Here is a 17,342-nt window from a genome sequence, read left to right as displayed (position 1 = left end):
TGTGACTACTTTAATGTCGTCTGGGCTTTTTCAAATCCTGCTTTGAGGTTCCCACTTAGTGAGGTCCTGGAGCTCACACTTCACTGTAATTGGGTGCTCTGAGTCAGACATGCACTTACAAGCACAGCTGAATCAGGAACTAAATTATTATTATTATTATCATCATCATCATCATCATCATCATCATCATCATCATCAGCTCTGGAGCTCTGACACGAGTGGTCAGGGCTGTGGTGTGCCCAGCGCCGTCAGAGGCACAAGGTGGAGAGAAAGTCCCGCAGCCCTGGCACGGCAGGAGGAGCGTGATGGAGATGCGCCACCCACCCTGCGCGGAGCACCCCGGCAGCAGTGGGCTGCCTTCCCCTCCAGCTGCCAAGTGGGAATACAGACCGTTGACCCAGACCTGGTGTTGCTTGGCTGCAGCCCAGAAGCAAACTGCACAACCTTTCCCAAAAATATGATTTTTTTGGTATTTTTTAACCTGGAGGAGGCTGGGGAGCTGCTCGCAGCATGCCCCCCGCCAGCGCCGCTGCAGGGAGCCACGGGCAGCATCCTTGGGGCCATGCCGGCTTCAGCCAGGCAGCCCACGGCCACGGCACCGGGAGGCCGGCGTCCTGCTCCATACACCCACTGCAGCAATGTTGCACGTACAGCCCGAGTGCTGTAATTACTCAATAAATAACAACGCTAACGAGATAATGGCACACAAACCTTTCTGTAGGATCGTGTTTAATTTTCAGCGTTAGTTGGGTGTGGGAGAAAATCCAGTACGTTAAATTAACATTTTGGGTGTAAATCAAATTAAATGTACAAAACGCCCTGTAGGGTCAAAGCACAATGGGACCCACCCTTACAGATTTGACTACTAAAATGTGTTTCATTTGACTCGAATCTTTTGGGACTGAGGAGGGAGAGATGGGATCAAACAATGCATCAGCCATGTGTCGCTGTCGCAATCGCACCCCGCTCCTTCCCCAACCAACCACGGGTCGGGGGAGACCGGGGGCCGTGTGCGAGGGGCAGAGGGGACCCGTCCCTCCTGGGGGGCTCCCTCACTGCCAGCCTCCCCCCAGCTGACACAGCACCTAGGAGGCAGTGGGGAAAGCGCGCCTGGGGGCAAGGACCTGGGCGTAGGGAGCGAGGGAAGGAGCTGGGCTTGGGAAGGGAGGAGAAGAGCAGGGGAGAGATGCTCAGCGCAGGAGGCATAAGCAGAGGCACATTTCTGCTGCTCAGGGGACGGTGGCTCAGTTTTATCTAGGAACAGGGAATATTTTAGCTGAGACCCCAGGGAGCTGTGCCCTTTCTTCTTCTTGCCCAGGCTACCTTTCCCCATGATCAGCACCATGGGGCTGCAGGAGCAGGCTTTTGCCTGCACGGTGGAGGGACGTGGCCCACGCGGGGGTGAGGGTCTGATGGTACAGCCAGGCAGAGCTGAAAGGCACCGTCCCGCAGCAACGCAGTGAAAATGTCTGTGAGCTGGGCCCTTAGCACAGCATCCAGCAAAGGGACCTTCAGGCTTGGCCCCTGGTGGGATCTTGGCCCCCAGCATCACTCCTCCTGCACAGAAGTGGAGGGACACCAGCCGGTACACCTGCAGGGGCTGCGCTGGGGAAAGCCTGCCCACGAGGCTGAAAGCACAGTCACCCAGTGCCCTTTTTCTGGTGATTCCTCATGATTTTGAGCCAAACCAGGCTGGATGGAGGTGAGACCCTGGCTGGTCCAGCAGCCCAGCAATGCAGCAGCGCAACCTTTGGTCTCTGGCTCCCAGCAGAGCTCAGATGGGGGGATTTACACAAGTTTACTGACCATGGAAGAGAAGCCACAGCTTCATAGCCTTGGGAAGGTGAACCTTAACCTTCTGGGGTCTGTGGTGTGCCCCAGACATCGGGGCTGGGACGTCTGGGCTGCTGCAAGTCACCCAAACACCCTGCTGACACCCCCTCGGCTGGTGAACCCCCATGCTGCTCCCAGAGGCGTTTTGGGAGAGATGGGGAGGAGGCTGGGTGTCAAAATATGCCCAGTCCTCTGCGAGAGGCATCCTGGTGTGACACCTCTTCCTTGAAACACTCCACGTTTCCCCACATGAGGTGGGACGGTGAGCACAGAGCCACACCAGTGCCCAGGAACGGGTACCGTGAGGCCACCGGGAGCCCTGGGCTCACAGCATGGCCACGTTACAGGGAGAGGGTTTGCAGAAGGAAGATGCTCTCATTGCAGCCAAATCAAGATGAGAACAAGGGACAGTACCTCCTCTGCAGCATTTCCCAACCTGCTTTCTCCCTGGATTATCCAGTGGAGGTCCAGCATGCCATAGGGTCTTCCCAGAAGGATCACAGGGACCTCTGAGGACCACAGCTTAAAAGCCCACAGAAGAGCACAGAGGAAAGGTCCCCCTGCTCTAAAATAAAGCCTTGCCTGGGACACAAGCTATTTCCAGCCCCAATTTTCCTTACACCTGGATGTCTGCCCTTGCTCTCGCAGCTCAGCATCTGCCTGTGAAGAGCCGACATGCTCCTGGGGGGATGCTCCCCTCCGCCCCGCACCCCATAGCACACCTGCAGCACCAGGGGTGACTCAGCTGGGTTTCAGCAGCCGCCTGCACGCACACACCGTGCATTGCCGGAGGGGTTGCCATCGCCTCCAAAGGCAGGTTCCCACCCAAAGCGTGGCATCTCCAGTGCCAGCATTTGGGTGAACACTGGCCCCATGGTCCCCTGGAGGTCAGGGGGATGTGAGTGCTGCTGGGGGTGGCACAGGCTGCAAGAGCAAAGCTACTGCCCCGGTCGTGCCTGCGCAACACTCGCCTGTGCCACCAGCTGTGGGGGCCAAGCCCGACCACTGGAAAGCTCTGCTTCCAGCCGGGACCGGGCAGCTCCCCTGCTGGATCAGGAACCGCTTCACCACAGTGAATGAAGCCAGGGTGGCTCCGTGCCAGGTTATCTCAGAGAGAGAGAGCAGCAGCTCCGCAAGCTGCCCCGGTTTGGAGGGTGATCTGCTTTCCTTGGCGGAGCAGGGAAGGAGGGATGGAGAAGGTGCCAGCTGGGGGAAGATGGCTCCCCAGGCTGCGGCAGAACCTGCCCTGCCTGTGCTTCCCCGCTGGGTTTCAAAGCACCCCACCGGGTGACTCACCGGGCTCCTGTCTCCCTGCCTCCCACGGCCCCTGCCACTCCCAGCGTCTCCCAGTCTTTCTCCACCGATACCTCCGCTTCCTTCCCACTCCCCCCCGCCGGCTCGGCGCTGTCTCTCCGCCCGCCCACTCGCTGTGGCGCTGCTCCCTCGGGGCGTCCGGCGTCACCCCAGGTTGCCCAGCCGCTCCCCACTGAGCCCCACTCACCACGGAAACAGCACCCAGTGTCCTTGTGAAGACCATGCTGGATGCTGGACCCCGACAGCATCCCCCAAGCATCCTCCTTGGTGGCACCTGCAGCCCTGAGGTTTGGGGGACAAGGCTGCCAGAGGACCCGTGCTGCCCACATCTCCCACACACGGTCCAATACCATTCTGGGAGGATGGGGTGACCCCCTTGGAGAGGTGTCTGCTCTCACAAGGTGGCCAGCAGGGCCCTGAGCTTGCAGACCCTGCTGTAGAAACGCGACTATGTAAGCGTGTCCCTAGAAGCCCCCTGAAGCCCTTTCCCCAGCTTTGCCTGCAGTGCCTGAGGTTTTTTTGTTCCTTGGTTTCCTGCGATCCCACTGTCTGCCCAGTATTTCCTCCCTGGGAACCTGGGTATGTTCCTACCAAGCCTGACACAGCAGCAGAGGCTGGAAACGTAGTGAAATCCCAGGAGTTTCCTGCAAATTGGTAGCTAAATAGGGGACAGAAAACTACTCCCCCTTAATACTCCTGCTGTGCTTAAAACTACATCAAGTGCACAACCTTTATTAGACACCAGCAAATCCACATGGGCTCTAACCTCCAAAAGCCACATCCACTCAAGTCAGAGCCCCTCCAGCTCCTCCAACAACCAGTCACTGGTGGTGGGGGTCCTCAATCACCAGGGCTTCTCTGACGTTTTCACAAGAGAGATGTCTCTAGGCGCCACAGCCAATGCTGTGCATACAGGGAAGAAATGGGGGGGCTGCCACTCGCCCTTTGTGACCGGTGGGTTGGATTTGGGGTGCTTCCTGGCAGGAGGTCACGGAAAGCTTCGGCCAGGCGGGTCTGGCCAGAGCTACCGGTGACACCTGTGAAGATGAGCAGCTTCCTCATCTGAGCGCGATTCCATCTCCCGAGGGGGCCGTAGCTACTGCGTGGATGCAGTGGGAAGGCTGCTGGGGGATGCCTGCCCGAGCCCCGCGCCCTGGCCTGCTCCGTGAGGTGTTTTCCCTCCCCGTGTCACGCTCGAGTCTCAGCGTCGCCACATCTCCACCTTCCTGTTTCGCTGCCCGGCTGGTGCCTGCTCCAGCAGGGTGTCCCATGCAAATAGCAGGCATCATGCCGAAAAAGACACATTTTTCCCTCCGTTGGGATATGGACTTCACATCAGGATGCGCTGCCATCGGGATGTCCTGCTGCTGGGATGCACAGTGCGTCAGGATGCGCTGCCATCGGGATGCGCTGCTGTTGGGACGTGCTGCTGTTGGGATGCACTGCTGCTGTGACATGTTGCACATCAGGATGCGCTGCTGTCATGACATGCTGCACATCAGGATGCGCTGCTGTCGTGACATGCTGCACATCAGGATGTGCTGCTGATGGAGGCTGAGTTCAAGCAGGGAGCGCAGAGCCTGGCTGCTGGGCAAGGCCAGCCTGCCCCGTTAGCTGGCTGTGACCACGACCTGTGACCACAACCTTTTATCGGGGGTTGGGGACCTCACCCAGCTCCCTTGGGAAAGCTCTCCCTGGAAAGGTGGGCGTCAGCCGGTGCTGGTGGAAAAAGGCCAAGGAGCCACAGCTGGGGTCTGACCCAGCCAGTCCCACCCCAGGCTCCTAAAAATAACAAAAGCGCTTTCCAAAGACTTTTAAAGCTCCCCCTCCCCCGCAAGCCCTGCCAGCTCTGCCACCCCCTCCAAGCTCAAACCTCGGTGGCAGAAAATCCCCTGTCCCCTCCCCAAGAATAAATGGTGTCTGAGGCCCCCAAGGCTTCCTCATTCCTGCCAGATGACCACCACCATAAACCCCATTGTATGCGTATGGGCTTTATGCGTTTCTTTACCATTTCAAAAACCTCCGAGAGGGCAGGCTGGGCGGCTGGGCTGTCCCGCCATCCTTCTGCTCTTAGGGGAATGGGAAGGCTAAGTGAGTGATGGAGCAGTGATAAGGGCACAGAGGGTCAGTGATGAGCTGGAGGAAGGGATAGCTGTGGGGGTGGTCCCACCGCTGCCACCCACGCCAAGCACCCTTGCAGTGCTTGGTGGTCTGGCAGCAGCAGCAGGAGAAGATGAGGTCCAACTAGACTCCTCTCAGCTCCTCTCCAACAAGGAGGACCACCAGGGCAGCCTTGGCCATCGGCACTGCTGATGCCAGCCTGAGCACAAGGGTGTCCCAAGCCAGGCCCGGGGACGGGTTGGGATGTCCCAAGCCCTGGTCAAAAGCTGCCCTGCCAGAGACAGATCCTTCCCGCTGCGTGCCCGGCTGCACCCTGCGGAGCACGGGGAGGGCTGGCTCCCGGCGGGGACACAGTGCCGCTGCCGCAGAGCCCCTGCCCATCCCGTCCCGCCTGCACTAGGGCAGAGCACGTGCTCCGACATGCCCAGGATGAGTTAAGCATCAGGATACGCACCCGCTGCCTACAAAATCACCCAGGGAGCTCAGCGGCACCACTTCCAGCCGGGCTCCCTTCCCTGTAGCTGTGGTTTGACAGCCAAGGGGGGCTCAGTGGGGCTGCAGCACCCATGGGTGCCCCTGAACCCTCTCCAGTCAGCCAGCTGAGGCCAAAGCCCGACTTTAGCCCTCCTCTCCCTGCTCCCTGCAGGGCTGCACCGCCACAGCCCCAGGGGGGTAGGGACTGGGGGCGCAGCACCCTGCACCCCGCAGGGCTCACCCTCCCCGCCTTGCAGCAGCCCTGGTGCTGGGGCAGGGCTACCTGTGCCATGCAAGCTGCAGGCAGATTGCTTGCAGAATTACTCTGCCAGCCTTTTGGGTTTTTTTTCTTTGCACAGGGGTTTTTATCTCCTGGTGCCTTTTACAATGTTTGCCAGGAAAAAAAAACAACAAACCACGAACCCCAACGCCACGCCTGTATGCGAGTGGCTCTGCCCTCAACAGTGCTGCCGCAACACCTGCCTCCCGCTGTCCGCGGCCAAGGGTCTGTGCGATTGCCGCTAATATAATTATAAAGCACTGGGGTTACATCCTCCCCTTACTGCCGCACGAGTAGACTTTGGCCTCTGTCTACACTTCAACGGCCTGTCCCACTCGGGGGAAGCACGTGCAGGAGGGAGCCGGGGTGCAGCTCCCTGCTCGGGTACCCGCCGCAGTGCCCCAAACGAAGGGCAGAGACAAGCCGTGCCCCATGGGAAAAGCAGGGCGAGGTGTCGGGGAGGGGGAGGCAGCATCCAGACCGCCCTCCTCGCTTCCTCCCATCTCGGCGGTGCTGGGGAAGGAGCCCGGGGTGGCTGGGGCCATGGGGGGCCCCTTCGCACCCCCCGGCTGGGGCGCGTGGCGATGGCGGAGCCCACACCTTGGTTGGTTTACCTGGAGGTGACCCGCTGGCGTGGCCACCCCTGGGGCTGGCTGGCTAACGTGTAACCACACAGAGCCCGGCTGTAAAACCGGCGGGGCTCACGCAGCGGCTGCCCCGGTTTCTGCCCTCCCGGCGGGAAGGAGGAAGTGTACACAGAAATTACAATCAAAAGTAACAGTTTTGCAGGCGGCTCTGCAAAGGGAAGGGAAGTTTAGATGCTCACAAGGGAGTAAAAGAACGGTGCTCCTCACCCTGGTTTTCTCTTTTCTCCATCATGAAAGTCTCAGGACAATCAGACTTGCTCCCCTCCCGCTCCCCAGCAAGATCCGTCAGGGCCCCAAGGCTTGTCCGCATGGGAGTAGCAACAAAATTCACCCAAATTGCTGCCGACAGCAGGTCAGAGGCTCACGGAGCCCCCGTACAAACGCGGAGGGGATGAGTTAGGGTGGCTTTCACTTCATCCATCCATGTCCATCAGAAAATAAAACTCGCCCAAGGCAGGGCAGCCATATGTCCACCTGCCTGGAAAGGAGGCTAACCTGGTCAAAATAAAGCATTTTTAATACATATATTTCATTAATTTAAATTATTTTTTGGAGTCTCTGCACACAGAGAAGCACCCAGTGACTCTACCTCTTAATTAAAAAGGGAGGACAGAAAAACTAACACATTTCCATTTGTTCCTCTGCATTTTTCAGGGTTTTGAATACCAACAACACAACCTGTCCCCCCTGTCGTCCCCCCCAAATCTGATAGAAACATTTACTGCAGGGCCGGGGGACCTGCACGCAGACGATCAGTGCCTCCACTGCCACAACCAGGTGTGCCACCGTTGCAGGGGGAGCAAATAATTCAGCTTCTCAAAGTGCAAAAGGCATCACAGTGCCTATGACATAGCACATAACTTTTTTGCCACTATTATTAGCACTGCCGTAAGGAAAAAAGCAATGCTAGTAACAGCAGGCACAGCATGCTCCCCGCCTCAGTGGGCTCTCCCCTGTGCTCAGCTCCTCATCTATCCCGAGACCTCCGGCCGACAGTGTGCGGACACACGCGCACACCCGCACTCGCCAGCCGCACACTCACAGCCCCCTGGCCCAGGACCAGGCGTGCCAGGGACGGTGGCCGGGCACCAGGCTCAGCTCCCCGCGCAGCACCCAGGGAGGCCAGGGCTGGGCTTTCTGGGGCGAATTCCTAACGGCAGTGCTGGCAACCTCCTCCAGTGGCTTCACGGAGCAGAAAGGAACTCGGTTTAGGTTGGGTTCCAGCTTTTTTTTTTTTTAATTTATTTCCAATTGAGGTAGCGGAGCCATTGTGTCTCGGTGGAGTGCTCCGGGTGTGTGCAAATGCACCCGCACGAGCACACACGCCAGCACGTGCATGCCTGCTCAGGAGGAAGAGCTGGCTCTGCAAAGAGGGAAGGACAGCTAGCTTACCAAAACCCCTGGGAAAAAAAACTGAAAGCTTTGTGAAAACACACCTTTGGGATTATTTTTTAATTAGAATTATTTTCTTGTTTGCAGTTTGATAAGAGAGATTGCTTCCTCATGTTACACAGGAGAAATGGAGTGGCAGAAGGGCTGTGTTTCAGGCTACAAGCCTAGAAATGGGCTCAGTACAAACTTTAACTCCATCCCCTGACATATTTTGCAGGATTTTCTGCAGGCTTTAGTGCTACTGGTGACCTGCTAAGGCAAGCCATGACTGAGCACTGCGTTTTATGGATTCTCTGGCAGGTAATATAGGATTGACCTGACTCTGCTATCCCTTCCCTTCATGGGATGCTACCTGGCTCAGTGTCACCACCCATTACACAAAAGCTTAGCCAGAACCCCTCTGCATCTGCCAAAATGGCTGGAAGAGGCAAATAAACGGGGCAGTCTTACGGAGACAGGACCTGCAATGCAGCTGTACCAAGGAGGCTGGCAAATGCCTGTGTAAGACATGTAAGAGAGGAAGGAGGAGGTGGATGAGGCACAGAGGTTGCACAAGCTTCATTAGCTCCAGGAACCAGGATAAAAATGCCCCCTAAGCATTGACTTCAGATTTGTTATCCAAGATCACCATAGAGATCTGAGCTGTTTGCCCAGGGGGAAAATGGCCTTCAGGTTTTCAGTTTCCTTCACATGTGAGTCAACCCTTCCCTGACTGGTGCTCAAATCCGACTCCACAAGACAACGTGTGCCGCTACACCCAGACCAGCAAAGGAGGAACCAAGGCACAGGAAAGAGGGCATCAAAGAAAGGCATGGGCAAAACACACCAGGAACCAGCTAGCGGCAGCCAAGGTGTTTGTTTGAGGAAACCTCATGTAGAGAGCAACCAGCAGAGGCAGCAAAGCAAGAGGCTCTCTGGAGCAACATTTCTCTCAGCACAAACTCACCCTCTGCCTTACTCTTATTTTGAGAGCATCAGCAATGCAGCTCGTCTCCTTGTGAGGAGCTACCATCACCTTGCCGGTTGTGCACACCCGTCGGCCCCACAAGACATCTCTGCAACAGGCCTGGGCCGGTCAAGGTTGTGTTTGTTGTGGGGAACCCTGAAATCTCCTTCTCTCTCGCCCTTCTGCCATCTGCTAACTACAGAGGCTTTTTGCAGCAGTATTACTGCTGAGTGCTCTTGCTTCCCTCCTCCATCACCCTCACTTCCCTGCCTCTGCAGCGTGCCTCTTGCCGGGCTTACCCAACCTGGCTGGAAAAGTGTTCAGAAAAAGGAAACTGGGCTTTTACCCACTGCGGCTGCTGCAGGGTTTGAAGCCAGGCCCAGGTGCTAACCTGGCCCATGGCTGGGCCTTCCCTGGACAGGCTCACAGGCACAGGAAGGAGGCAGCCACTCAAAGCAGAAAAGCAGGGAAGGCGAGCACTTCAGTGGTACCTAGGCTCTGGGAGGGAAGGGAGGAGAGCAGGAACACCTGAATGACCATGGAAGAAACTCCAAACTGAAATCACAGCCCGAACATTCCCTGCCCAGGGTTTTAGCCCCTCAAGTGATTAATGCCAAGCTTGGGTAGAGGCATTCAGCTTCCAGCTGGGGTGAGCTGCACCCTTCCGCGGTGCCAAGGGCGCAGCGCTGGCTCACATCCACCGTGCATCTGGCTCGACCCTGTTCTTGGCACTCCAGTGGCCTTGGACACGTTACAAGCACTTATGCATAAGTCTTAATAACAGTAAACACACCGACGTGAGCAAACTATTAGACTCAATTGAAATATTATCATTCCCACTAATTTTGCCTTTCATTTTAATCACATTCATTCAGCAGAAAGATGAAAAAGATTACAGAAAGGACAGATTAACTTCACACATTTGGTTTTCCTCTTCCACCCCAGATGGGGCTGGGGTTGCAACCCTGCTACCCCCTCACAGCAGCTCCTCTGTAACTCTGTCTAAGCACTTCCTGGAGATAGCTGAGCCTGGTTTTGAGACACAGAGTGCAGTACCTGCTGAGGCTGAGATTCCTTGTGTCCCACCATCCTGCCTGGCAGCAAGCTGTGGCAGATGCTCAGAGAAAAAAGTACAGGAAGGAATTGGGAATAAGCCTACACCTTTCACAGTAAACCTCCCACCTTCCCATTCATTTGTGGTTTAAGGAGTTCATGAGACAAAAGCAGCATCCAGACATCAAGAGCACTCCCGGAATTTGTACAGGTCCTTTCTGAATCCATGGGTAAGTTCAGCTTCTGTAGTACCAGGGACAATGACTTCCACAACTCACTCACACATGGCACGATGTTCTTTTTGCTTGCTTTAATGGTGCTACCCACAGACCCACTGGTTACCCCTGGCCTGTGGGAAATGGTGAACGACTGTACCCTTCAGGGTTTTACAGGCCTTGTGGTATATCCCCATTTCCCCATTAGACGTCCTTTTGTTTGACACATTTTCTAAGTCACTCCTCTGCACCTCTGATATGCTCATTTGGGTGGTAACGCAGCAGATAGTGACTGCTGACAAGTTCCCTGCTTTTCGGGAGTGTGACCTGAGCCTCTGACTGCTCCACAGTAGCCAGGGGAAGTTTGCTTTAAAGTGTTACAGGGTGAAAGTGCCCTGAACGGCTGGAGTCCTCCAGCTGAAGCCTGAAGTGCATCTGAACATGGTGGATCAAAGTCATTCATGATAGCCATCTGTTGCCCTCACACGGGAGCACTGGGAACATAAATTTTTCCCTGTCTGTAAAGTGCTCAGATACTCTAGTGAGGAGGTGCCAGGGAAAAGCCCCAGGGAGAGGAATAATTCTGTCTTCAGAGTGCGAAAAACTGCCAAACACGAGGCCTAAGGCCACACACTGAACAATGAGAAGAAACCGAACAATTGAAGCGCTGCTTTCGCCAGCTGCTTGTCCTGGGCAATTTGGGTTTTCTGGGCAAGGGAAGCGCAGAACTGGAGGTCTTCACACAATAAAAGCAAAAATCTTTCTTGAACTCTGAAGAAAACTCCTTTTGTTTGTTTTCCAGAGTTGCAAGCCCACTGGAAACGCAAGAGCAGGGCGGCGGGCAGCTCCGGTAGAGAACAGCCCCCCGGGAAAGGCTCCGGCAGGCACGGACGGGCCGGCCGCCCTCCACCCTCCGGGGCTCCCCCGGTGGCGCCGTCAGTGGGCGAGGGCCCCGCTTTACCCGCCCACACCGGCGCTTCTGGCCCGAGGGCCGCAGGCGCCCGGCCGGGGCAGGGCGAGGGGCTGGGCCCAGCGGGGCAGGCGATGCCAGCGCTGCCCGCAGGACCCCTGCCCGCCACCCGGCCGGGCCGCGCCTCGCCTCAGCCCTCAGGTACACGGCGAGGCCGCGGGCCGCTCCCCGCCGCAGGCCCGGGGCCGGCCCGTGGGTCGCGAAGGCGCCCCAATCCCCGGGCAGAAGAGCCGGGGAGCCCCGGGGGGCGGCGGGGGACAGCGCTCCGGCCGCCTTCCCCTCACCCGCCGCCGCGGAGCAGCGGCCCGGCCCTATCGCCCCGCGGCAGGGGACGGGACGGGGCATCGCTCGGCCCGGCCCGGCCCCGCATCGGCGGTCGGTTGCTCTGGGCTGGCTCGAGGCGCTCGGCGCTCGGCTGGGGGCGGGGCTCTCCTCCTCTCCGCTGCCCCCCCCCCGCCCCGCCCGGCCCGGCCCTTCCCCCCGCGGCGAGCAGGCGGCTCGGGCACGCGCCGCCCGCCCCGCCGTCGCCGGCCATGTCGAGGAGCTCCCGGGCGGTGCTGGCCGTTACCGCGCTGCTCTCCGCCGCCACCGTGGCGGCCGTGCACGTCCAGCAGCGGTGGGAGCGGGAGGTGAGTGGGCCCCGCCGCGGGTGGGGGTGGGGGCGGAGGGGAAGGGGCGAGAGGGGCCCCAGGCCCCGCCCCCACGCCCCAGGCCCCGCCCCCGGCAGGACAGGCCCCGGCCCCGCCCCTCACCTGAGGCCTGGCCCGAGGTGTCAGGCCGGGGCCCCGCCCTCACCTGGCGCCCCACCCCTGCGCGCCCCAAACCCCGCCCCTCGCACCCTGCCCGGTCCGGGCGCCGCAGCCTCCCCACGTGGCTCAGCCCTCGCCCTGCCTGCCCGCAGCGCCCTGCCTGCCCGCAGCGCCCTGCCTGCCCGCCTGCCTGCCCTCCTGCCCGCCCTGCCCGCCTGCCTGCCCGCCCTGCCCGCCTGCCTGCCCTCCTGGCCGCAGCGCCCTGCCTGCCTGCCCCCCCTGCCCGCCTGCCTGCCCTCCTGCCTGCCCTGCCCGCCTGCCTGCCCTCCTGCCTGCAGCGCCCTGTCTGCCTGCCTGCCCTCCTGCCCGCAGCATCCTGCCCGCCTGCCCACCTTCCTGCCTGCCTGCAGCGCCCTGCCTGCCTGCCCTCCTGCCCTCACTGCCCTGCCCCTGCCTGCACCCAAAGACAGGCCTTATGTGCCCGGCAGGGAGCTGGGTCCCCACTGCCGCCTTCTGTGCCCTGCCTGAAAGTGGGGGCTTCAGGCACTCGGGTGCGCCCAGCCCAGAGCTCAGGGGCCGGAGCGGTGCCTGCACAGCGGTGCCCTGCTGGCACTGCCTCCCCTGCTCTGCCCCTGGCATTTCTCTCCCCAGGAACTACCCCTTCCCCACCTTTTCCTGCCCTGGCATTGGCCTTTCCATGCTCATGTAGCTGCTTATCCCGTCCCTTATCCGTCAGGGGTGAGTAGCAGCTAGGAGCTCCAGGGTGAGGTAGGACAGGCTCAGCAGAGGCTGACTCCTCGCCCTCTGCAGCAGCTGGGGTGTGGGGGTGCAGGGAGGTTGTCATCCTGCACATGCTGGGCCCAAGGGCACTGCCCTGGCAGCGTTCCCAGGACTCTGCCCTGTCCGGCCAAGCTCTCCCACTGGTGCCTGTCCCTCTGGCAATGCCTGTGCTGTGCTGTCCCTGAGCCGCACAGGTGCCTGCCGCTGAAGGGCAAGCAGCGCGGTGCTGTGCCGTGCAGCCTGCCCTGGCTCCCTTTGGCGCTGGCAGCTCAGGCCGAGTGCGAGCTAACAGAAACGCCAGGTGATAATTAAATGGGGAAGTTTTCCGTGCTACATTTACCAAATTCAGGTAATTCCTGGCAGGCACCCTGTGTGCGAGGGAGCCCCACAGCCGAAAGTGTTGGGTCACACAATGGTGAGGCCCTATACAAAGAAGTCCTGCCCAGGACTGGCGGTTGTGTGATTGCAGAATGGGTATGTTGCGTGACAGAAGTTTGGGCAAGGAGTGTGCTGGTTTGAACCCTGCCGATGAGCCAGTTGGATACTGATGTGAGGGCACACATCTGGTTTTTCCTCCCTTATTTAGAAAAAAAATATCTAGAAAATGCACACAAAAAAAGCCTATGTTAAATGACTGTTGTTGAAAGTCTGAAGTTACCAAACACCCGAGTTCAAGTTGCTAGTCCATACCCCAGCTCAGCCAGCTGTTGCATGGGCTTTATGATGCAGTCTGTAATTACAGAATTACATTTTTTTCCCTCAAGAGATCGTCTCTGTCAGTGCTTGAGAATGATGGACCTTGGAGGAGGAGACTGATGTGGTAAGGAAAGAGGCAGGTTAATTTGTGCAGAAGTTGGAAAACACTGGCCCAGGCTGTAGTAGCAAAAAGAGGAAGGCTGGTCTCTTGGAGTGGCAACAGGGAATGGCTCTGCATTTGCCAGAGCTGACATATGTGCGGGTTAGATCACTTAAACTCGGACTTTTGTAGGTGGTTGCTAGCTAATTCAGTGTGCCTGCCTTGAGCCACCGAAGGTCTGGCAGGAATATGTGTTCAGTGCTCCTAAACTACAGCTGGAGCAAATGGGAGCTGTACTTTGAGCATGTGCTGCAGGACAACGCATGCTCTCCAAAAAAAATCACCCTTAGGTGTTTCAGTGAGACACCTAAACTTAATGGGTGTTTTTGACTTTGATTTTTGGCTGATCTCTCTCCTTCATCTCATAGAGAGGCTGTGAAAATAAATTGTTTACAAAACACCCATATTCTGTAGGGGTAACAGGCATAAAACAGTCTATGGGTGAATGAGTAATGCCACTGTCAGAGTGGGTTCTACGTATTCGGGCAACAGGCTGAACAAGGAATGTGAAACTCAACACCCAAGTTCCTGGTCAGGATCCTAAACACTGAGTACCTGGTCAGGATCTGTGCTGAGCCAGCCAGCGGTCCCCTGGTATGTAGAGACCGCGTTGTAACTCATGTGCAAATCATGGGTAAATTAAGGGCGCAACTCCCAAGTTTACAGTGTGCATTCTACCAGTGCGTATGTCTCTAGTAAAAGGGGTGGTGGATCAGCTGATGAGTTGATATGGTTAATGCCCTCTGGTCACGCCGTGTATTTCTACGGATACCAGGAGGAAAACCAGGAGGAAAACGGGGACTTGCCACCCTTTGCCTGTTCTCCTTGCTGTAGCTCCTTGCTGTTCCTGTTGCTCCTTGCTGTAGCTGTTGCTCAGTTTGCAAAATAATGTTAAATTGTTTTGGTTTTACACCTCAGGTCACTGCTGCAAGCCTCTGCCCGGGTCTCCCTAGGTCTCCCACATAAGACAGCAGTGGGCAGCTTTCTTCCCATGTGTCCGTTGTAACTTGCTGTCTCTGCTGTTGGGCTGCCAGCAGATAGGCAGTTTTGCTGAGTGTCCTAGAGATGGAGGGGTCAAAGGATCCAGCTGGTCAGCAACAAAACCTTTTGGGAGTGTTGGGGGACAGATCCAGTATCTATTCTTTGCTGTCCTTCCTAACGCTGGGCCTGGGCACAGCCTGTGAGCTCTGCATGGGGAACTCATGAGCTCATAGGTGCCTGTGTACCTGTGGGGATGGATTTGCAAACCAGTCCCCTAGAATTAGAGGTGATCTCCCCAAAAGCTGAATCTGATGCTAATCTGTTGCTGTTTGCAGGGCTATTAGCATTCCTCAAGATGCTGCTGTTGCAGAAATGAAGCCTTACTACTTGTAGATTATTTTTTTTTCAGCAATGAGTTTAACTTAATTTTAAATTGCTATTCAGAAGCACTAAGGCTCAAAGCTTATCTTTTATAAATGAAATCTGAGATTTTCTCTTTATAATTCTTCACGTTCAAGTCAGGGAATGTAATGGAAATAAGTAACGTGGATATTCTGCAGTCCTGGTGTAGGGATTATTTCGGGTTTATCTTTATACAGGCTAATAAATTTTTGACTTTTATAAATTAATATGCCAGGCACAAAGTGATTTGAGCTTGTGCACATTTAACTAAACTGATGCAGAAGACCAGCAGGCCTAACTTCTGAGAACAGAGGAAGGTGACATTAACTTTTTCATGGCTTTTTGTCACTCGTGATACTCAAATTATAAAGGTGTCTTCTCCAAACTGTGCATTTTCAAACTAAATGCATTGCAGAATAGCTGTGTTTTGTGAAGGAAAAAGAATGACATTCCTGATGTAATTGTTCAGTTACAGCGTATTTCCCCACATTTTTTGTTTATTTTTATTAACTAACAGTAATGAGATAATAAATTTATGAACATTGTCTTTAGCGATTACTAATCTGTAACCAGAATTCAGCTGATGGAAGCTGATGGGAAGGATTAGATTAATTTCCAGGGAGAGCTTTGATTATTGGCTGACATACGTGTCTGTGCTTTTTCTTAGCAAGATAAAATATTTCTTAAACAAAACCGTTCTATTTTAATCTTGACAGGAGAAATAATTGCCTTGGAAATGTGCAGTTATTGGCATTCTAGGTGAGGAGTAAAACCCTGTGAGAACTTGTCAAATAATAATCACAAACATCTAAAATGACTTCAGGGTCAGCTTTCAAATGAATTATTTGCAGGTGCATTTTGGCATCATTCAAACAGGTCAAATAAATTATTCATCTTTTTTTGCCATTAGGCTAAATAATTTATTCATATCTCCAGTATCCAGTGGCTAACCTTGGTACCTGTGAAACCTTTCTCATTCCTGAGTCCAAGCTGAGCATGAGTTGGTAAATTAGGCACGTAGATAATGCTTTAACTAAATTTAACTTTTAACTGAAGGTTCTCATCTTTAGTTGAGCTAAAACATGACTGTGATCACACAGCTTGATTCAGACGTGAGCTAGGGTTGGCCCTCAACAACTGTTTCATGTTTTTACTCATTTATAATATTTTTGTCCTTGGGTATCGTATTTTCTGATAAGCTTGTGACTATTGCTTTGAAATCTAGTAAGTGTCTGAATATCTAAAAACATATCACCTGCCTGAGGAGGCCAAGCCAAACCACCAAAGTGAACTGGGGATCCCATGTTCTTCTTTGCCATAGCACTTGTCTTTGGTTAGCCTGCTCAGGGAGTTAAATTGGCAGAGAATATGTCGTGCTTTGTGAAGGAGAGAAAAAGAGAGTTGTTTTCTGCTGGCTGAGCTGTCTGACCCTGGGGTGGGATAAGCAGTGCAGGGAGCGTGGGAGGGATGGCAGCAGCACCGGCTTTGGTCCGTTGAAGTTGCCAGAGAACTGTATCTCAGCTGTATGTCATGTATACAATCAGTTAAACGCTTCATATGGTCCTGTTTCCTTCCAGAGTTAGCATCAGCATTGCCATCTCCTCCATCCTGTGTCTGATCTCATCACCCCTCCACTGACATCACTCTGCTGCCTCACCTGTCCTGAGAGGTGCACATTTGGAGTAGAGCCACTGGTTCCCAGCTGATCCCTCCCCTTTGTCACCAAATCCTCTCCAAGCAGAGAAGTTTGGGGGGGGTTAATTCCATTTGGTAAAGGTTTAAAGCAGAGGTAACAGGATTTTATAGATAATGTCAATCCTGCATGGCATGGGAATTACAGGTACTTAGCATTTATTTGTGTGAGAGCTTTACTGCTTAGTAATCTCACCCATCTGAAGTGCTTACAAATAAAGCACTTTTTGGTGTAGTATCATAAACTTGATATCGGTTATATGCTCCTGCAGTTTTAGATTCAAACCATGTTAGGTGGCTGTATCTACAGGTGGTGGCAGAGAACTTGCAAAGGCAGCATGGAGAACAGCCCTGCAGGAGGGATTAATCCTGGAGCCTGGGTGGGGATGAATCACATACAGCATCCAACAGGCTGTGATAAACCCTGTCCCTTTGTTTTCAGAGGCTGCACAGTGGAGTTCTCAGAGATCTTGAGCGACAAAGTCAGAAAAAGGAGAATATTCGCCTGCTAGAAGAGCAGATTGCTTTGACAAAGCACCTTATGGAAGAAAGAGACAAGGCACTAATGGAAAAAAGGTCCCAGCAGTCCTAGGCACAAACCTGGGTCGTTAGAGGTTTGATTAAAGATCCTGATATC

The 17,342-nt window shown here is 55.3% G+C and overlaps 1 protein-coding gene across 1 annotated transcript; it reads left to right on the top strand.

The window, feature by feature from the left end:
- Positions 1-11,672: 11,672 nt before the first annotated feature.
- On the top strand, positions 11,673-17,300 carry LOC102049487 (protein PET117 homolog, mitochondrial). Its single transcript, XM_055725458.1, has 2 exons — positions 11,673-11,874; positions 17,148-17,300. Exons 1-2 carry the CDS (start codon positions 11,779-11,781, stop codon positions 17,295-17,297), a joined length of 246 nt encoding a protein of 81 aa, XP_055581433.1. The 5' UTR covers positions 11,673-11,778; the 3' UTR covers positions 17,298-17,300.
- Positions 17,301-17,342: the final 42 nt, after the last annotated feature.

Source organism: Falco cherrug, chromosome 13, assembly GCF_023634085.1.
Source record: "Falco cherrug isolate bFalChe1 chromosome 13, bFalChe1.pri, whole genome shotgun sequence".
NCBI lineage: Eukaryota > Metazoa > Chordata > Aves > Falconiformes > Falconidae > Falco > Falco cherrug.
This window is presented reverse-complemented; position numbering and strand designations above follow the sequence as displayed.

What these genes read in the sequence shown, in the direction of transcription:
- LOC102049487 (XM_055725458.1), top strand. Translation starts at nt 11,779, where the DNA reads ATGTCGAGGAGCTCCCGGGCGGTGCTGGCCGTTACCGCGCTGCTCTCC. An exon ending in AGCAGCGGTGGGAGCGGGAG is followed by an intron (nt 11,875 to 17,147) that starts GTGAGTGGGCCC and finishes CTTTGTTTTCAG; the next exon opens with AGGCTGCACAGTGGAGTTCT.